The 15,858-nt window shown below is 68.2% G+C and overlaps 4 protein-coding genes and 1 non-coding gene across 5 annotated transcripts; 3 read left to right on the top strand and 2 right to left on the bottom strand.

Annotated features, from left to right (window-relative positions):
* Positions 1-208: 208 nt before the first annotated feature.
* RHOBADRAFT_51603 (uncharacterized protein) lies at positions 209-3,735 on the top strand (the record flags this gene model as incomplete). Its single annotated transcript, XM_018415923.1, has 14 exons — positions 209-437; positions 518-663; positions 728-878; positions 939-1,137; positions 1,203-1,289; positions 1,352-1,567; positions 1,634-1,867; positions 1,937-2,167; positions 2,230-2,332; positions 2,391-2,698; positions 2,764-2,833; positions 2,902-2,984; positions 3,050-3,206; positions 3,271-3,735. 14 exons carry the CDS (start codon positions 209-211, stop codon positions 3,661-3,663), a joined length of 2,607 nt encoding a protein of 868 aa, XP_018273842.1. The 3' UTR covers positions 3,664-3,735.
* Positions 3,736-3,830: 95 nt separating this feature from the next.
* RHOBADRAFT_41791 (uncharacterized protein) lies at positions 3,831-4,456 on the top strand (the record flags this gene model as incomplete). The annotated part of the gene is made up of 3 exons (XM_018413946.1): positions 3,831-3,915; positions 3,977-4,178; positions 4,255-4,456. 3 exons carry the CDS (start codon positions 3,831-3,833, stop codon positions 4,454-4,456), a joined length of 489 nt encoding a protein of 162 aa, XP_018273841.1.
* A 760-nt stretch (positions 4,457-5,216) lies between these two features.
* Positions 5,217-5,331, bottom strand: RHOBADRAFT_t8. The gene has a single exon. It is a non-coding gene; the product is annotated as a tRNA-Arg (tRNA).
* Positions 5,332-6,492: 1,161 nt separating this feature from the next.
* RHOBADRAFT_49307 (uncharacterized protein) lies at positions 6,493-8,310 on the bottom strand (the record flags this gene model as incomplete). The annotated part of the gene is made up of 2 exons (XM_018415236.1): positions 6,493-8,099; positions 8,181-8,310. 2 exons carry the CDS (start codon positions 8,308-8,310, stop codon positions 6,493-6,495), a joined length of 1,737 nt encoding a protein of 578 aa, XP_018273840.1.
* Positions 8,311-9,250: 940 nt separating this feature from the next.
* RHOBADRAFT_51600 (uncharacterized protein) lies at positions 9,251-15,758 on the top strand (the record flags this gene model as incomplete). The annotated part of the gene is made up of 10 exons (XM_018415922.1): positions 9,251-9,739; positions 9,805-9,929; positions 9,995-10,214; positions 10,294-10,742; positions 10,816-11,068; positions 11,158-12,618; positions 12,684-13,908; positions 13,981-14,243; positions 14,316-14,681; positions 14,763-15,758. The coding sequence occupies 10 exons, from the start codon at positions 9,251-9,253 to the stop codon at positions 15,756-15,758; spliced, it is 5,847 nt and encodes a 1,948-aa protein (XP_018273839.1).
* Positions 15,759-15,858: the final 100 nt, after the last annotated feature.

Below are 15,858 nucleotides of genomic sequence, written 5' to 3'. Positions count from 1 at the left end.
GCGGCTTCATCAGTCGGCGCCGAGTCGGGGCTCGAGGAGAGGTCTCTCGCGGCTCGTCTGCGGCAGCCCCTGGGCGCATTGTCGAGAGCGAATGGCCATCAAGCGACATAGCGCGAGCGCAGCACCGGCAGGACGAGAGGGCGACAGCTGGCTCGGCTCTCGTCCGTGAGCGAGCGCCGCTCGTCCTCGCTCTCGTCCACACGGCTCGATGTCGACACCGACGATCGCGCTGCCGCCACGAGCAGCTCACGAGCCACCAGAGCCTCTGCCCGAGCTCCCGCCGCAGCTCCTCCTCACCCTCTTGACCAACAAGGCCGCACCCGACCACGACCGCGATGCACTCGACGCGTTCGTCCTCAGCGGCGGGGCGGGCAGTGGAGGCGACAGCACCGGCGGCGTGCAGGTCGAGGACATCTTGAACGAGCTGCTTCCAGACGGTGCGCCCCCTTCTCGCTCCTCTCTCCCCCGGCACCTCGACCAAGTGGGGAGCTCACCCTCTCGCCCGACCGTTCTGCAGAGACCAGCCTCGCGCAGGCCCCATTGGTCGGGCTTCTACTGCGGGCCAAGATCCAGAGCATCCGCGAGGACATCGAGCTCCTCACCAAGGCGCTCGAGCACGACCAGGACCCGCGCCGGCTCGGCGAACTGCAAGAGCTTATCGGCGTGCGTCCCCTCTCGCCTCCTTACCTTCCTCCTGCGCCATCCCCTAACGCAATACGGCGTGCAGGACCTCCTGTCGCAGGTGACGGCGATTCGAGACGCGGCGACCGAGAGCGAGGTCGTCGTTCGCGACATCACCCGCGACATCCAGTCGCTCGACCAAGCCAAGCGCAACCTCGTCGCGAGCATGAACGCCCTCAAGCGCTTCCAGATGCTCGGTTCGTCCCGCTCTCCCTCTCTCAGCCCGAGCGCGCCGCTCATGTCGTCTCTCCTCGCAGTCAACGCCTTTGACCAGCTCACTCGGCTCGCCAAATCTCGCCGGTACCGCGAGACGGCGCAAGCTCTCGCCGCCGTCAAGGAGCTGTCGGCATACTTCAAGACGTTCTCGAGCGTCGAGCGCGTGTCGGCCGTCAGTCGAGGCGTCCTCGAGGTGCAAAACGTCCTCAAGGAGCAGGTCATGCACGAGTTTGAGGAGGCGTGCGTCGTGCTCTCCTTCTCAACGTCCCCCGCCGAACACCGAAACTGACTCGCCGCACCTGCAGGTTCCCGAGCGAGGCGGCGCGAGCGGGCAAGGATGCGCAGCTGGCCGAGGCCTGTCTGGTGGTCCACGCTCTCGGCGACGACGCCAAGTGCGTCCCTCTTTCTCTTGCACGGTTTTGCCGCACGTCACTGACCTCGAGACGTTCGACAGGCACGCCCTCCTCAAGTGGTACTCGCTCCTCCTCCTGCGCGACTACCGCCGCATCTTCGGCTCGGCGTCCGAGGCGGGCCAGCTCGACAACATCTCTCGCCGGTTCGCCTGGTTCCGGCGCGTGCTCAAGACGCACGAGGACGAGAACGGCGCCGTGTTCCCGCAGGACTGGAAGGTCGGCGCAGTACTCGCCGGCGGGTTCAGCGAGGTGACCAAGTGCGTCGCCCTCGTTCCCCTCCTTGATGAGCCCGGGCCCGACTGACCGTCTATCACGCCCTGCAGGAATGACCTGCGCAGCGTCCTGTCCAAGTCGTCGTCGAGCCTCAATGTCGGCCTTCTGCTCGAGTCGATCGCCCAGACGGACGACTTTGAGCGCGAGATGGCTCGCAAGTACAACGTCCCGTTCGAGGAGGTCCTCAAGCTGTCGCAGATCACCTACGGCGTCAACGACTCGACCATGCTCATCACGAGCGTGTTCGAGCCGTACCTCGGCGTCTTTGTCGACGCGCAGGACAAGTGCGTCCCGGGCCGTTCCCTCCCTCGCGCGCCAGTCGTTCTTTCCCTGACCCGCCGCACCTTACGCAGGACCCTGTCCGACATGATGCAGTCGTTCACGTCGTCGCGCATCTCGATCTCGCCCTCGGATAACCCGTCGGCCGTCCTCCCGTCGTCGACCGAGCTCTTCTACTTCTACCGCGAGGCGCTCGAGCGGTGCGCCAAGCTGTCGACCCGGCAGCCGATGCTCGACCTGTGCAAGGTGTACCGCAAGTGGCTCAAGACGTACGCCGAAAACGTCCTGACCGCCGCGCTCATCAAGTACGTCTGCGCACGGTCCTCTCCCCTTCCTCGACCTCGCCTGACTCTTTTCGCGCCTGCAGGTTCGACCGCAAGTCGAGCGAGGGTCGGCCCAACATGCAGGAGCTGCACACGGCGTGCCTCGTGCTCAACACGGCCGAGTACTGCCTCGAGACGGCGACTCAAGTGCGTCTCCCCTCCCGAGTCGCGAGCCCGACCGATCCTTACCCGTCGAGGCCCGCAGCTCGAAGAGCGCCTGCAAGAGCGCATCCACCCCGACTTTCGCGACCGCGTCTCGCTCGAGGCCGAGAAGGACCTGTTCACCGGCACCGCGTCGGCCGCCCTCCTCGCCATCCTGCGCGAGCTCGAGTTCACGGCCGAGCCCTGCTTCGCGTCGATGGCGCGCAGCCCGTGGCGGGAGGCCGAGCTCGTCAGTTCAGAGAGTGTGTACGTCGGCGAGCTCACGAGGGCGCTCGAGACGGTCGTCGGCGTCGTGCGAGAAGGCGTCGAGCAGAAGAAGTACGTGCGGAGCGCGTGCGACAAGATTGTCGGGTGCGTCCCCTTCTCTCTCCTTCTCTTTTGTGTCGGTCGACGAGTTGCTCACGGCCCGATCACAGGCTCGTCCTCGCCAAGTTTACGCAGACCATCGTCAAGACTCGACCGATCACCCAGACGGGCGCCGAGCAGGTGCGTCTTCTCTCTCTCTGTGTCGCGGCCACAGCGACCCGTCACCTGACTCGACAGTGTCCCTGCAGATCCTCCTCGACCTTCAAGGGCTCAAGCATTGCCTGCTTCACCTCGTCATCGCTCCCGGCGACACGACGCCCATCCCGACCTCGTGCGCCCCACCTCTCGTTCCCTCTCTCCGTACGTCGTCGACTCACACCTCTCTCTCACCTGCAGGTACTCGCGCTACGTCTCGAGGAACGTGCAGAACATCGACACGCTCCTCAAGGTCATCATGAGCCCGGAGGAGCCCGCCGAGGACTTTGTCAAGCACTACCTCCTCCTCATCCCGTGCCAGTCCTTCTCCGACTTTCAAAAGGTCCTCGAGCTCAAGGTGCGTCCCTTCTTTCACTTTTATGTGCGCTCGCCTCGGACTAACTCGTCTACTCGCCGCACAGGGCGTCCGCCGAGTCGACCAGAACCACCTCCTCGACATCTTCCTCGCCAAGACCTCGACCGCGACCGGCCTGTCCGACTCGTCGTTCCTCACGACGCTCGACATGGACCCGGGCTCGAACTCGCTCACCTCGCCGTCGACGTCCGGCCTCGCGTCGCCGACGACCGCCGGGTCCAACCTCGGCCTCTTTGGCGGCTTCGGTGCCGCCGCCTCGTCCTTGCCGATGCTCCCTGGTGGAGGAGGCAGTCGAGACGGCAGCAGGTCGGGCACGCCGGCTTTGTCGCGAGGAGAGGGCGGCGCGAGGGAGGAACGAGCGTTCGCAAGGCTCGGCGCTCGACTCGGCACTCGGTTCTTCGGCGGCGGTGGCGGCAGCAGCGGTGGTGGTCAGTCTTGAGCTTTCGTTGTGCGGCGTGCTGTGTCGTCTTCTGTGTTGTACTCTCGCCTGCAACCCGGCCCTTTCCCTCTTCAGCGACGAGAGTGGGGTCGGTCGATCGGCGACTTCAATTAGCGTGGCCCCTTCTCCGCTCTCTCTCTTGCTCTCTCCTCGCTCTACAGCACACGATGCGCACTGTCTGCGTGCTCCTGATCGCGCTCGTGGCCGCTCTGGCGCGCGCACAGACCGCCGCGCCGTTCCCGCCGCTCATCTGTGCGTCGCCCGTCCTCATCGACTGTGTCTGCCTCGCTGACCTTGTCCTCCTCGCCGACAGACACCTACGACGGCGCGTCCGCCGCGACCTCGCTCCTGAACGCCATCTCGACCGCCGGCGCGAACGCCGAGAGCATCCTCGCGGCGTCCGGCACCGATACGGCGACTGGACTGGTCGGCGCCTTTCCGACGACGGCGACCGTCGAGGACACCAACTCGCCCGTCGCAGCTACGAGCGTCATCGGCTTCCAGTCGGGCAACCCGTGCGTCCCTGTCTCTCTCGCTCCTGTGCGGTCGAGCCTGCCCCTGACGGCTTCCCTTCGTTCGTTCCGCTCGCAGTGGCGAGGTTTTCTCGACGGCGACCCGCGCACCGTACACCAAGGTCGGCACCGTCGACACGAGCGTAGCTTCGGCGACCGTCGGTGCGACCAACAGTCCGAGCAGCGGCGCAGGGAGGACAGGCGTGCCGGGCAAGGAGGCGTTCCTGGCTCTCGGCGCGGTCGCTGTCGGTGTTCTCGCGGGAGCAGGGGCGCTACTGTGAGGTCTTCCGCAGTCGAGCGTCTTTGTATAGCGTGCGCATGCGCCGAGTCTGTCCCGTCGACCGCCCCGCTGTTCCTGCTGCTCGAGAGGTTCTTCCGCATCTCGTTTCGGCGTCTCTCTTCGCTTCTACGTTGTCCGTTTGACTGTGGCTATCTACAGGCATTACGCAGACGCAGCGTTGAGCCGGACAGAGCGAGTCTCGCCGCCGCTGAAAGCCGAGGCCTGAGCGTCCGCTCCGACCACCTGCTTCTGGAGCTGTGTGCGCTTGTCGAGGGCGCCGCCGTCCGGGCAGAGCGTAGCTGGCTGCCGCTTGACGTGTCGGCGCGGCTGCCGTGCACGCATCCCTGCTTTGGTCGGCGCACGCAATGAGTCTCGAAAGCGTTGCCGCTTCCTCGAGGAGATCGCGCTCGAGCTTGTCGCGCCTTAGCCTGAGCTCACCCTCGGTCCTCGGCCAGGTGCTGCACTTGTCGAGTACAGTGACGACGTTGAGAGGCAAACACCAAAGCGGCGCGAGGCGCTGCAGAGCCGCAAACCGCACGGACCCTCGCGACCTTCCCAAGTTGCCTCGCGCGCTCCCGCCTGCTCGCCTCGCAACCTGCAGACCGCCCGCGTGTGCGGCACAGTACTCTGCGAGGTCGTCCCGACGATCTGGACGTTGCGCCGTACCGTGGCGAAGCCATTTCTCAGGCGCCTCTCGCGCCGATACCACATGCGCGGATCTCTACTCGCTCAATTTTGAGCGGAATCAAAAAATTGTAATTTGACCACGATGGGGCTCGAACCCACGATCTCCTGATAGTTACGCGCGCTCTCTCCTGGAGTTCGGAAGAAGAAGCGAGGTCGTAGTCAGACGCCTTGCCATTGGGCCACGCGGCCAGTTACTTGGGAGAACAGATGAGTCTGTGCTACAGATAAAGTGGCTAACATCTCACCCGCAGGCAGACAAGTGGACGCGGTTCCGAGGCCAGCGGCGGAAAGGCGGACGTGCGCTCCGACCGGCGCACGAGCCCCTGCTCGCTCTCGCGGCGGCGCTCTCTTCGTCGTCGCATTGCGTACGCTCTCCGAGGGCACCGAGCTCGTATCGAGGCGCCGCAACACCAAGCTGCGCCCGGGCGTCCGCCGCGCTGTCCCGACTTGCCTTGACGTGCTCTCCCTCGTCAAACGCTGCGGGCGATCCGAGCCTCTATAACCTGAAACTCGCCCGAGAAGCTACAAGCCGTCTGAGCGAGACCTGTCCTCGAGAGCATCGACGAGCGAGTCGCGTAAAGCGCGCACGAGCCCTCTCCGAAGCGACCTTCTCAAGTCGAGTTGCCCGCTCGTTGGCTGCGCTCGCCTCGTCCGAGCAGCTTAGCCTCGCCGGCACAGCGAATCACATGCCCCAGACCCGCTCGTGCTCCCTACTCGAGTACTGGAGTGTCGCGAGAAGGAAGAATCGCGCTGGAGGAGAGGAGGGAAAGCTGGTCGGGTCAGAAGCCGCATTTCTGGCTTCTGGACGAGAGGCAGCTCTCGGTCGCCGCATCGAGACGTGTTCTCGAGGACGACGGGCTCTCAGTGGCAATGCCAGGGCCATGCTGGCGCTCGCGGATTTCCCTCTGGCCGACCTTCTCAAATGCGCTCCGTTCTGTTCCTCTCGCTCCCTCTCTCATTCGTGCATAAAGCTTGGCCTCATCGTGAGCGACGACAGACGCTGTGCCCCCGCTCGACCTGAGAGCGAGACCGACGTCGTCGTACGCGACTCGCAGTGACGCTCGAGCCTCTCTCGACCTCTCGGCTGTCGTCGACGGCCGACAAGGACGCTTTCGGCTCGACGACGAAGAGGGCGAGGGAAAGGAGTGTCTGTTGCGCGCCTCGGCGACCGCCCCAAGAAAGCAGGGGACAAGGGAAGAGAGGGGGACAAGGTGCAAGTGCACGACGAGTGGAACGAGAGGGAGAGGGGATGAACTGCTACTGAAGGGTGGGGGGATGCAAGTACGAGAGGGTGAAGAAGTGCGATAGAAGGTGCGCGTACAGGGAGGGATAGGTAGGGACAGAAGAGCTCTAGACGACCAGCGCCAGGGCTCCACCGACGACGACGGCGCCGACGACGGCGAACGCGGATCCAGCCGCACGCGCCAACGTCGCCGCACCGCTCGTCGACGAGGCAGCCGCCGCCGAGTCGGCACTGGCAGCTGCGGCCGCCGCGTCGGTCGACGGCGAGGTGGTCGAGGCCGAGGTGACGCCGGCCGTCGAGGTCGCGACCGCGGCCGTCGAGAAGACGGTAAAGGTGAAGCCGGCTGCGGCTGCCGCACTCGAGGACGATGCCGCACTCGCGAGCGACGACCCTGCTGCGGCGGCGACGGACGCGTCGGACGCTGCCGCTGCCGCGGCAACCGACGAGGCGCGAGCGGCGGCCGACGAGGCGTCGTAGGTCGCGATCGAGGTGGCGACGCCTGGGTCGTCGGTGACCTGGGCGACGGCCGAAGCCGAGTAGGCGAACGCGCCGGCCGACGAGCCACCCGAGGACGAGCCCGAGGACGCGCCGGACGAGCCCGAGGCGGACCCGGACGAGGCGCTGCCCGACGAGGCGGTGCCCGACCCGGACGACGACGACGAGGCCTGCGACGACGACGACGACGACGCCGAGCCCGAGGACGAGACGCCCGACGTGATCGAGGGCGCGAGGCCGACGGCGGGCGAGCCGTTGTGCGAGTAGGTGTAGACCGAGTAGACGGCCTTGAGGAACAGGCCGCCGACGATGGCGACCGAGTTGCCCTCGGCGTCGTACATGTCCTGGGCGATGATGCCGAGCACGCACTGCTCCGTGTTGGACGCGCTCGCGTACCCGAGGAAGATGTCCTCGAGCGGGATGTTGTACACGACGCCGCCAAACGAGAGGCCGATCGTACCGAACGTGGCGACGCACGGCACCGTGTACTCGCCCGACGAGCCCTTGAGCGGCGTGCCGCCGAGCTGCGAGTAGAGCGCCGAGGCGACCGAGGTCGGGACGTAAATGAGGGTCGTGCCCGTGTCGAGCGCGACGGCCATGTTGGTGCCCGACACGACGTTGCCGTCGACGGCGACGCCGTCCGACTCGACCTCCCAGTACGACTGGGCCGTGACGGCGTTCCACGAGAGCGAGCCCGTGTACTTGCTCGCGTCGGCGCACCCGACGCACATCTCGCCGCCGCCGACCGTGCCGCGCGACTGGCTCGTGAGGTCCTTGGCGCGCTGCAGGTAGAAGCCGACCTGGGGCTGCGAGATCGAGTCGGCCGTGATGAGGTTCTCGAGGAAGGTGGGCGCGCCCGAGGTCGCGATCGTCGAGAAGGCCATGCCGCAGATGCCGTCGCTCGGGAGCGCCTCGACGACCGGGGCCGACGTGTCGGCGAGCGCAAAGATCTGCTGCTGGACCGTGTAGCCACCGGCGCTGACGACGTCGCGCGCGAGGTAGCCCTCGCTCGAGCCCGTGCCGTACGTGATGTCCCACTCGGCCGACGACGACTCGAGCGACGACGAGGCCGAGTCGCGGAACTTGTCGTGCGACGTCGACGACTTGGACGACGGGACCCACAGGTCGGCCGAGCCCGTGTCAAAGATGACCTCGAAGCTCTGCGCGGGCGTGCCGATGCTGATGCCGCCAAAGTAGGCCGCGTCGTTGCCGCCGCTGACTGCGCAAGGGGCGAGGAGCGAGTCAGGGACACGAAACGAGGGACGGACGGCGAGGGGGAGAGACAGAGAGCGGGACGCACAGTAGTCGGTGAGCGGGACGTTGCCGCTCGGGGCGCGCTTGTCGAGCGAGGCCTTTGACCGGCGCTCGATGACGGACGCGTCGCGCTTCTTCTTCTCGCGGCGCTCGTGCTCGCTGTAGCGCAGCTCCATGGCGCGCGCCTTTGCAAAGACGTCCTCGCGGCGCTTGGCAAGGCGGTCGGCGTGCGGGAGCGCGGCGTGGTTGGCCTTGAAGTTGAGGGCCGACTTGTTGAACTTGCGCGTGACACGGGCAAAGTCGTTCGACAGGAAGCTGTTGCGGCGCGCGAAGAGAGTCAGGCGGGCCCGTTGCGCGGCGCAGGAGGAGGAAGGGTCGCTCGAGGGGAAGGTGGGACGCACTCGATGTTGACGACGCCGTTGTCTGCGCGAATGTCGTACATGCGCTTGTCGTGGAAGCGGTGGACCGAGTGCTTGGGCGGCGGCGGCGCGTGGTGGGCACTCGAGGCGCTAGCGGGGTGAGCGGTGGTCGCGAGGGCGACGGCGGCGGCGGCGAGCGGGAGGAAGGACGAGTGCATGGCGGGCGGTGTGCTGGTAGTCGAACGAGTGGACTGTCGGTGGGCGAGGCTCGAGAGAGAGGCGGCGAGGGGTGCCGAGTTGAGCGAGTGACGGGGAGAGGAGCGAGCGAGCGATTGAAGGGGGAGGCGGCCGTGTAGGTGTGGTGGGCGAGGCGAGGGTCGAGGGAGCTTGGCCGTGTGCTCGACTGTGCTCGAGGGCTCTGTCGGTGCGAGAGAGGGAGAGGGAGAGGGGGTGGATCAAAGGGAGCGAGAGCCGTTCGAGCTTCCGCGTCGACACGCGTCCAAAGCGGCCCGCAACGGCTCAGATCACACTCTGTAGCCGCACTTGGCGCGAGCACTTGGCAAGCTTGCACACCCACCCGCGCGCGCGCGAGAGATCTAGAGAGAGAGAGAGCTGGGGAACGAAAACCCCGCAAAGTCCGCGGACTGGCCAACGCTTCATCTCACGGCTCGCTCGCTCGCTACAGCCTCTGCACAGCTCGTCGTTCCGCCCAGAACTCGCGCACCAACCCTGCGCGGCAAGTGCGCCCTGCTGGCCCATGTCGCGCCCTCCACCGCCTCGGCGCACAGCAGCCTCTCCGCCTGCGCCTGCTGCCCCCACACCCGCCTCGCCAGTGCCCCAACTCGCCCCCTCCGGCGCACCGAGTAACGCGACGAGGTCCACCGCCATCCAGACCACCCCCTCGGTCAGCCACGCCTTTCGCCAGAGCCCGCTCGATGCCATCCTCGCCGACCAAGGCCTCACTCGCTACCACCTCGAGCCACCCTCCTGGCGCGCACCCTGGATCCTCGAGCCGCACAAGGACCCCTCGCCGAGCAAGCACCTCGGCCGCGCTGCCGGCCTCCTCAAGGTCCAGTCGAGTGCCGCTACCGCCGCCGCCGTCGCCGCCGCCGCCGACAAGGACGACGTCGACAAGGGCAGGACCCGGCCATGGCCCGTCTTTTACCCGCCGCGCGACGGCATGGACGAGGACTCGATGGCCGAGGTGCTCGTCAAGAGCGGCTACTCGGCAAAGAGCGTCGTCCAGGTCCGTCTCGTCGTCTCACCTTTGCCTCGCTCCTCGAGCCCGTACTGACGGCGTCCGTCTCGCAGGCAGAAACCTTTTCCGCCCACCAGCACATCTACGACAAGCTCAAGACGACCGACGTCCTCGGCAACCTGAGCCGTCTCGTCGCCGCCGTCCACGCCAAAGCCGACGAGAGCCTCCCGTCGTACGGGTGCGCCCACCTCCTCGCTCTCCTCGCCTACCTGTCGCGACTGTCACTGACTGTGCCCTAAACAGCCCGTCGACGTTCCGCCTCCCGTCGCGCATCACGCTCACCGACCTCAAGCGCGAGGCGTGGTTCGCCGACCTCGCGTCGCCGGCCGTCCCGCTCTCCAAGCTGAGCCGCAGCGTCCCGCACGGCTACAAGGGCGAGAAGGGCCTCGACATGCTCGCCCACCGCAGGGTCGAGGTCCCCCGCGCCGTGTGGTTCGTGCGCGCGTTCGGCGGCATCGAGATTGTGCGTTCGGCGGCCCTCCTTTGCCTCGTCTTGTCGTCGAGCCCGAGCCGTACTGACACCTCGCGTCCCTCGCACGCAGCAATCTCTCGCCAAGACGCGACCCGTCTCGACCGCCATCGGCCAGTACACGGCCGAGTTCACGACCGTCGTGAGCGAGTTCGTCCGCAAGCAGCTCGCCGAGGTCGTCCTCCCCTCGTCGGCTTCTTCCGCCGCGCCCGCCTGTGCCCTCACGACGACACCCGGCGCACCACCGTCGCACCCGGGCACGCCGACACCCGTCCCGGTGGCGCTCGCCGCCCTCGGGCGCTCTCGCTCGGGCAGCCTCGGCAGCGCGGCGCAGCAGCAGGCGCAGGCGGTCAAGGCGCAGGCGGCGGCCGATGCGGCGCGGCAGGGTGGGGCGGGAGGAGCGGCGGCAGGCGCGACGACGGCGAGTGCTGGTGCAGGCGGCGTGAGCGGGGGTGAGCGAGGGCTCGGGCTCTTCGGCGACGAGGACCGCAGGAAAACGTGGGAGGGCAAGTTCGACTACACGTACGTCCAACATCTCTCCCTCCTCTCAAGGATCGACGCAGCGTGACTGACTGTGCCCGTCAAACGCCCGCAGGGTCCGCCTCGTCGAGTCGCTCTACCAGGAGGCGCTCCTCGACCGCCCCCACTTCCTCTATTTCCTCGTCTCGCTCCTCGACCCTCCTTCTTCGACGCTTCCACCGCCGAGCACGGCGCCGAGCGAGGCCGGCGCGACGCTCGGGCAGCTGTCCTTCGCCCTCCTGCTCGTCGAGGAGTACTTCGGCGACCTGCTCCAGAGCGAGACGGCGACGGCGAGGCTCGTTCGCGCAGGCCTTCTCAGACTCGAAGAGGTGAGTCGAGCGATCGAGTCTCTTTGTGGCTCGCGATCCTGCCCTTGTCCTGGACCGAATCCTGACTTGTCTCCCTCTCCCTCTCGCAGCTCGAGTCGGCGCCTGCATCCCCTCTATCCGCCACCGTCTCGACTACCCTCACCTCCCTCATCCGCTCCGCCTTCCTCGCCCATCCCGACTCGTTCGTCTCGCTCCTCCCCTCGCCCATCTACCCGCTCTCGACCTCGCGCACCAACTCGCCCTCACGAGCGGCACCCGGCACGCCCTCGTCGGGCGCCCGGCTCGAGAAGCTCCTCCTGTCGACCGGGCAGGAGCACTCGATCGACGACGCCGACGACGGCGCCGTCCTCACCGAGACGGTCGCCGCCGACGTCGCCGAGCTGCGAGCGCGGCGTGCCCTCGCTCAGCCGACCGACGGCGCCGCATTGTCGTCGTCCTCGGGCTCGGACGAGTCGCTCGAGGTCGACGACCAGGCCCTGTTGGCCGCGATCGAGCGGCTCGACGAGATCGAGTTTCCCGCGAGGATGCGCGACGTGCACCGCGCGCTCTTTGTCGCGCCGGCGGTCCGGCCGCTCGCGCACGTCTGCGGCTCGTCGCCGGCGGGTTCACGAGCGCCGATGGGCAGCTCGACGAGGAGCCCGGCCCAGGACGGCCATCCCTCTTTGCCCGCCGACGACGTCAGCAGCTCGACCCCCAGCACGAGCGTCCGCCCTCTCACCCTCGAGCACGCCCTCCCCCTCCTCTTCACCTGGTGCACGACTACGACCCGTCCGCTCCCTGCGCCTCATCGGCGGTACGCCGTCTCGCGCCTCATCGCCCTCGAGCTCGAGCGTCTCGACGGCGAGGGCGACGGCGGGCGCAGCCGGCGCCTGACGCGCAGCTCGTCGCACAACCCGGTCCCGAGCGTCGAGGACGCGTTCGTCCGCTGGATCGACGAGCGCTTCCCGTCGTCGTCCACAGGCGTCGGCGGCGTCGGCGCTGCGGCAGCAGCAGGCGCAGCAGGACCGCCCGCCGCGCCGGTCGAGCGGCGCGACGTGCGCGCACTCGCCGAGGAGCTCCTCCGCGCAGGCGTCCTCAGCTACGGCGCGTACCTGCAGCGCCTCATCGCGCGCGGCGAGACCGAGCCGGGCCCAGTCGCCGGCCCGAGCGCCGACGCGCCGACCGAGAGCCTGCACCTGTGGATCCTCCGCACGGCCGCTCTCCCTGCGTCCGGCGTCGGCGCAAGACGGCGTGTCGTGGCGAGCGGCGGCGAGGCGGGCGTCGCGCGAACGCTGCGCGTCGACGAGCTCGAGGGCGTCGTGCGCACCGAGTTGGGCCGCCTCGTCTTTTCCGAGGCGATGCTGGCGGGCGCAGAGTGTGGGACGCTGCTGCGGGCGGTCAGGGCGCTGCGGGAGGAGGGCGCGCACGGTGCGGTCGCGAGGGAGCTGCTGCCCGAGGGGTTGTCGGCACGACTCGACCAGGTGTCGGGCCGGATCGGGCTCGAGGTCGAGCAGATGGCGGTCATCGTCGCGGTCTACGAGGCGTGCGAGGACTGGTGGGGCCTCGTTCAGGTGCGTCTGCCTCTCGCCGTGCGACTTGTCCCGCCAGAGCCGACCCTGACGACCTTGTTCCGCAGCTTCTCGTCGTCATCCTCAAGCTGTCGCCGCCGCTCCCGGTCGTCCTCCACATCATCGACGTCCTCGAGGCGCAGCTCGACGTCGCGACCACGCTCGACAGCCTCGCCGAGGTCGGAACGGCCCTCTTCGCCGCGCACGAGTCGCTCAAGATGTGCCACACGCCGCCAGAGCGGCGCCTCCTCGCCCTCCTGCGCCGACTCGGCACTGCGGGGTACCTGTCGACGACCGCCAAGGACACGCTCGAGGCCGACATCCGCAACTTGGCCTCGTCCCTCACGGCGTCGCGAGCGCAGACCCAGGCCCTCCCTTCCCCGCTCACCGAGCTCCAGTCCCTCCTCATCGACAGCTCGTCCGCCGCCATCTCTCAGCTCGCGTCGACCCTCTGGTTCCGGTACCACGCCCATCCGAGCTGGTCGACCATCGCCCTCGACAGCGTCCTCCGCATGGCGCCGCAGCTCCCGCCCTCCACGGCGACCTGTCCCTCGCCTGCCGCCGCCCTTCTTCGCGCGCTGCACGACCGCCTCCCGACGGGCCTCGAGCCCGTACTCGCGCGGTGGGTCGGCTCAATGAGCGCGGCGCAGCTCTGCGCGACGTTCGGCGGCCCGGACGGGCCTGTCCGCGCCGCCCTGCTCAACGAGCTCGTCGTCGAGGGCACGATCGGCGCCGTCGCGATGCTCAGGGGCGCCGTACTGCCCCTGCGGCGGGTCCTCCTGGGCCTGCTCACGCCGACAGCAGCAGGCCAGCTTGTCGGCGCTGGCCACGTCATCGCGCCGACCGACCCGGCGGCGGCGCAGGCGCTGCACAACACGCACACGATCCTGTCGAGCGTCATCTTCAGCGCGCCAGAGCCGGCTGCAGCAGGAGCGAGCCCGCCGTCGCCGTCGTCCCCGACCGCGCTCGCGACGCAGCAGCGACTCGCCGCACGCCGAGCGTCCCTCGGTACTCGACCGGCGCTCCCCGCCGTCGCTGCGTCGCTCGCCCTTCTCGTCGTCCAGCAGGACGTCGCGAGCGTGCTCGGCCTGCCCGACCTCGCCGAGTCGACCGGCGCCTTCTTCCTTCGTCTCGGCACTCTCCCCGAGCTGCAGACGCTCGTCGTGCGCGACCCGGCGGCCTTCAAGGACGCCATGCTCGACAGCGAGACGGTCGGCGCCATCCCGAGGATCGAGCTCTTCCGGCCCAAGCTCCTCGCGGGCCTCTTGCTCCTGCTCAAGGACGGCGGCGCAGGTGCGCCCCACTTTCCCTATATCTCCTGCCCCCGCACGAGGACAAGGACCTGACGAGTACTTGCTCATGCAGCTACGCCGGCTAGCCTCGTGTCGACCGAGGACTGGGACCTCTTCCTGTCGGGCCTCACCCTGTGGCGCCTGTCGACGTCCAAGGTCGAGGTCGAGTCGTGCCTCGAGCGCCTCGAGCTCGACGACACCATCTCGAGCGCCGACAAGGTCGACGCGCTGCACACGCTGTCGACCCACTTCCTCGAGCGCGTGTGCTCGGGCGAGGGCCAGAGCTACCTCGGCGAGCAGGTCGTCAAGTGCTACAAGGGCTCGGCCTCGGACGAGGTACGTCCGCCCGCTCTCTCTCTCTCTCTCTCGCACCTCCCGTTCTGTCAACTGACTCTGATGACCCTGCAGCTCGTCAGCGTCGCCTTTTCCCGCATCGCCGACGCCATCACGGCCCTCACCGCGACGTCGCCTTCCCTCGAGACTGTCGGCGTCGCCCGCACCACCTTGCGCTGCGCCTCTCGCCTCCTCGACACGCTGCTCCAGAGCGGCACGGCGACAAGTCGGACCGACTCGATTGACCGGCTGCTCAAGGCCGTCAAGACCGGCTTCCTCGCCGACTCGATCGACCACCTCGACCCGAACGAGACGCAGGACTTCACGCTCGACCTGGCGCACCTCGTCGCCGTCGCCCTGAGGTGTACGCGCAAGCCCACCGAAAAATCGACAGCTGAGCTGTACCGCGACTGCATCGTTCCCCTCGCTCGACATGCGGCAGTGCGTCTCGCCCTTTCCCTCATCTCTCGCCCTTCCCGCCTCTCGGTCGCCTGTTCCTCAACTGACGCACGAACCCTGCAGCACTTTGCGCGCGACCTCGGCCAACTTTGCGAGCTACTGACGCTCCTGTTCGACACGTGCTCGCACCTCCTGTTCGCCCTCCCCGACCTGCAGCCCTCCCTTCGGCCGCCTACCCTCCACATGCTCCTCTCGCCGTCCACTTCCGTCCCTCGCCTCGCCATCGAGCTATTGCCCGACTCGACGTTCGCCCGCCTCACGCGCCTGTTCGGCCAGTACGCCCCGGCGTCGTTGGTCGCCAACCCGTGGGAGCTGCTCGACCACACGGACCCGTCCTCGGTCGCGTCGGCCGCCGTCGTCCGCCGCTCGTCGCAGCATCCGCCGCCGCAGCTCGTCAACATCGGGCCGCTCGACCTCGCAGCGTTCCGAGCGCGCGTCGTCGAGACGATCCCGGCCGTGACGGCCCTCGACGCCGTCAGCACGACGAGCACGGCGTCGTCGGCGCCGCCTGGGCAGTCGGCGCCTGAGCGAGGCGCGCAGACGAGCTTCGACTTCGAGACGCCGTGCACGACGCTGCCCGTCGCGGCGAGGGACCACCGCCGTACGCTCGCCGTTACGCGCCTCCTCGCGCAGCGCATGGAGCAGAACACGGCGACGGCGGCGGCACACGCTCAAGCGCAGGCCCAGGCGCAAGCGCAGGCCCAGGCGGCGAGCAACAGCGCCGGGAGGAAGCGCGCGGCGACGGGCGCAGACGCGGTCAAGCCGCAGGGTGCGACGCCGGCGCCGCCAGCCTCGGCCGCTGCGGCTGCGGCTGCGTCGACGACGACGAGCGCTCCAGCTGCAGCCGCTGCGCCGGCGTCGGGCCGGGGCGCCAAGCGCAAGACGTCCTCGTCGACGACGGCCGAGGTGGTCGTCCTCGACAGCGACGAGGAGCAGGCGCCGTCCAAGGCCAAGAAGGCCAGGGCAGGAGCGTCGAGCGGGAGCGGTGCGGCGACGGCGGCGGCGAGGAAGACGACGGGCGGCAAGACGGCGAGCAAGACGGTCAAGAGGAAGAGGTGAGAGGAGGTCCGAGCGGGCGATTCTTTGTCTAGCTTTCGTCAATCTTGTTGCCATATCACCTGCATGCTCTCGTTCTCGTGCTCGTCCAGAACGCTCTGCT

The sequence above is a fragment of the Rhodotorula graminis genome, assembly GCF_001329695.1.
Source record: "Rhodotorula graminis WP1 unplaced genomic scaffold RHOBAscaffold_2, whole genome shotgun sequence".
Classification (NCBI taxonomy): Eukaryota; Fungi; Basidiomycota; class Microbotryomycetes; order Sporidiobolales; family Sporidiobolaceae; genus Rhodotorula; species Rhodotorula graminis.
The sequence above is the reverse complement of the archived record's forward strand: the minus strand, read 5'-3'. Positions and strand labels throughout refer to the sequence as shown.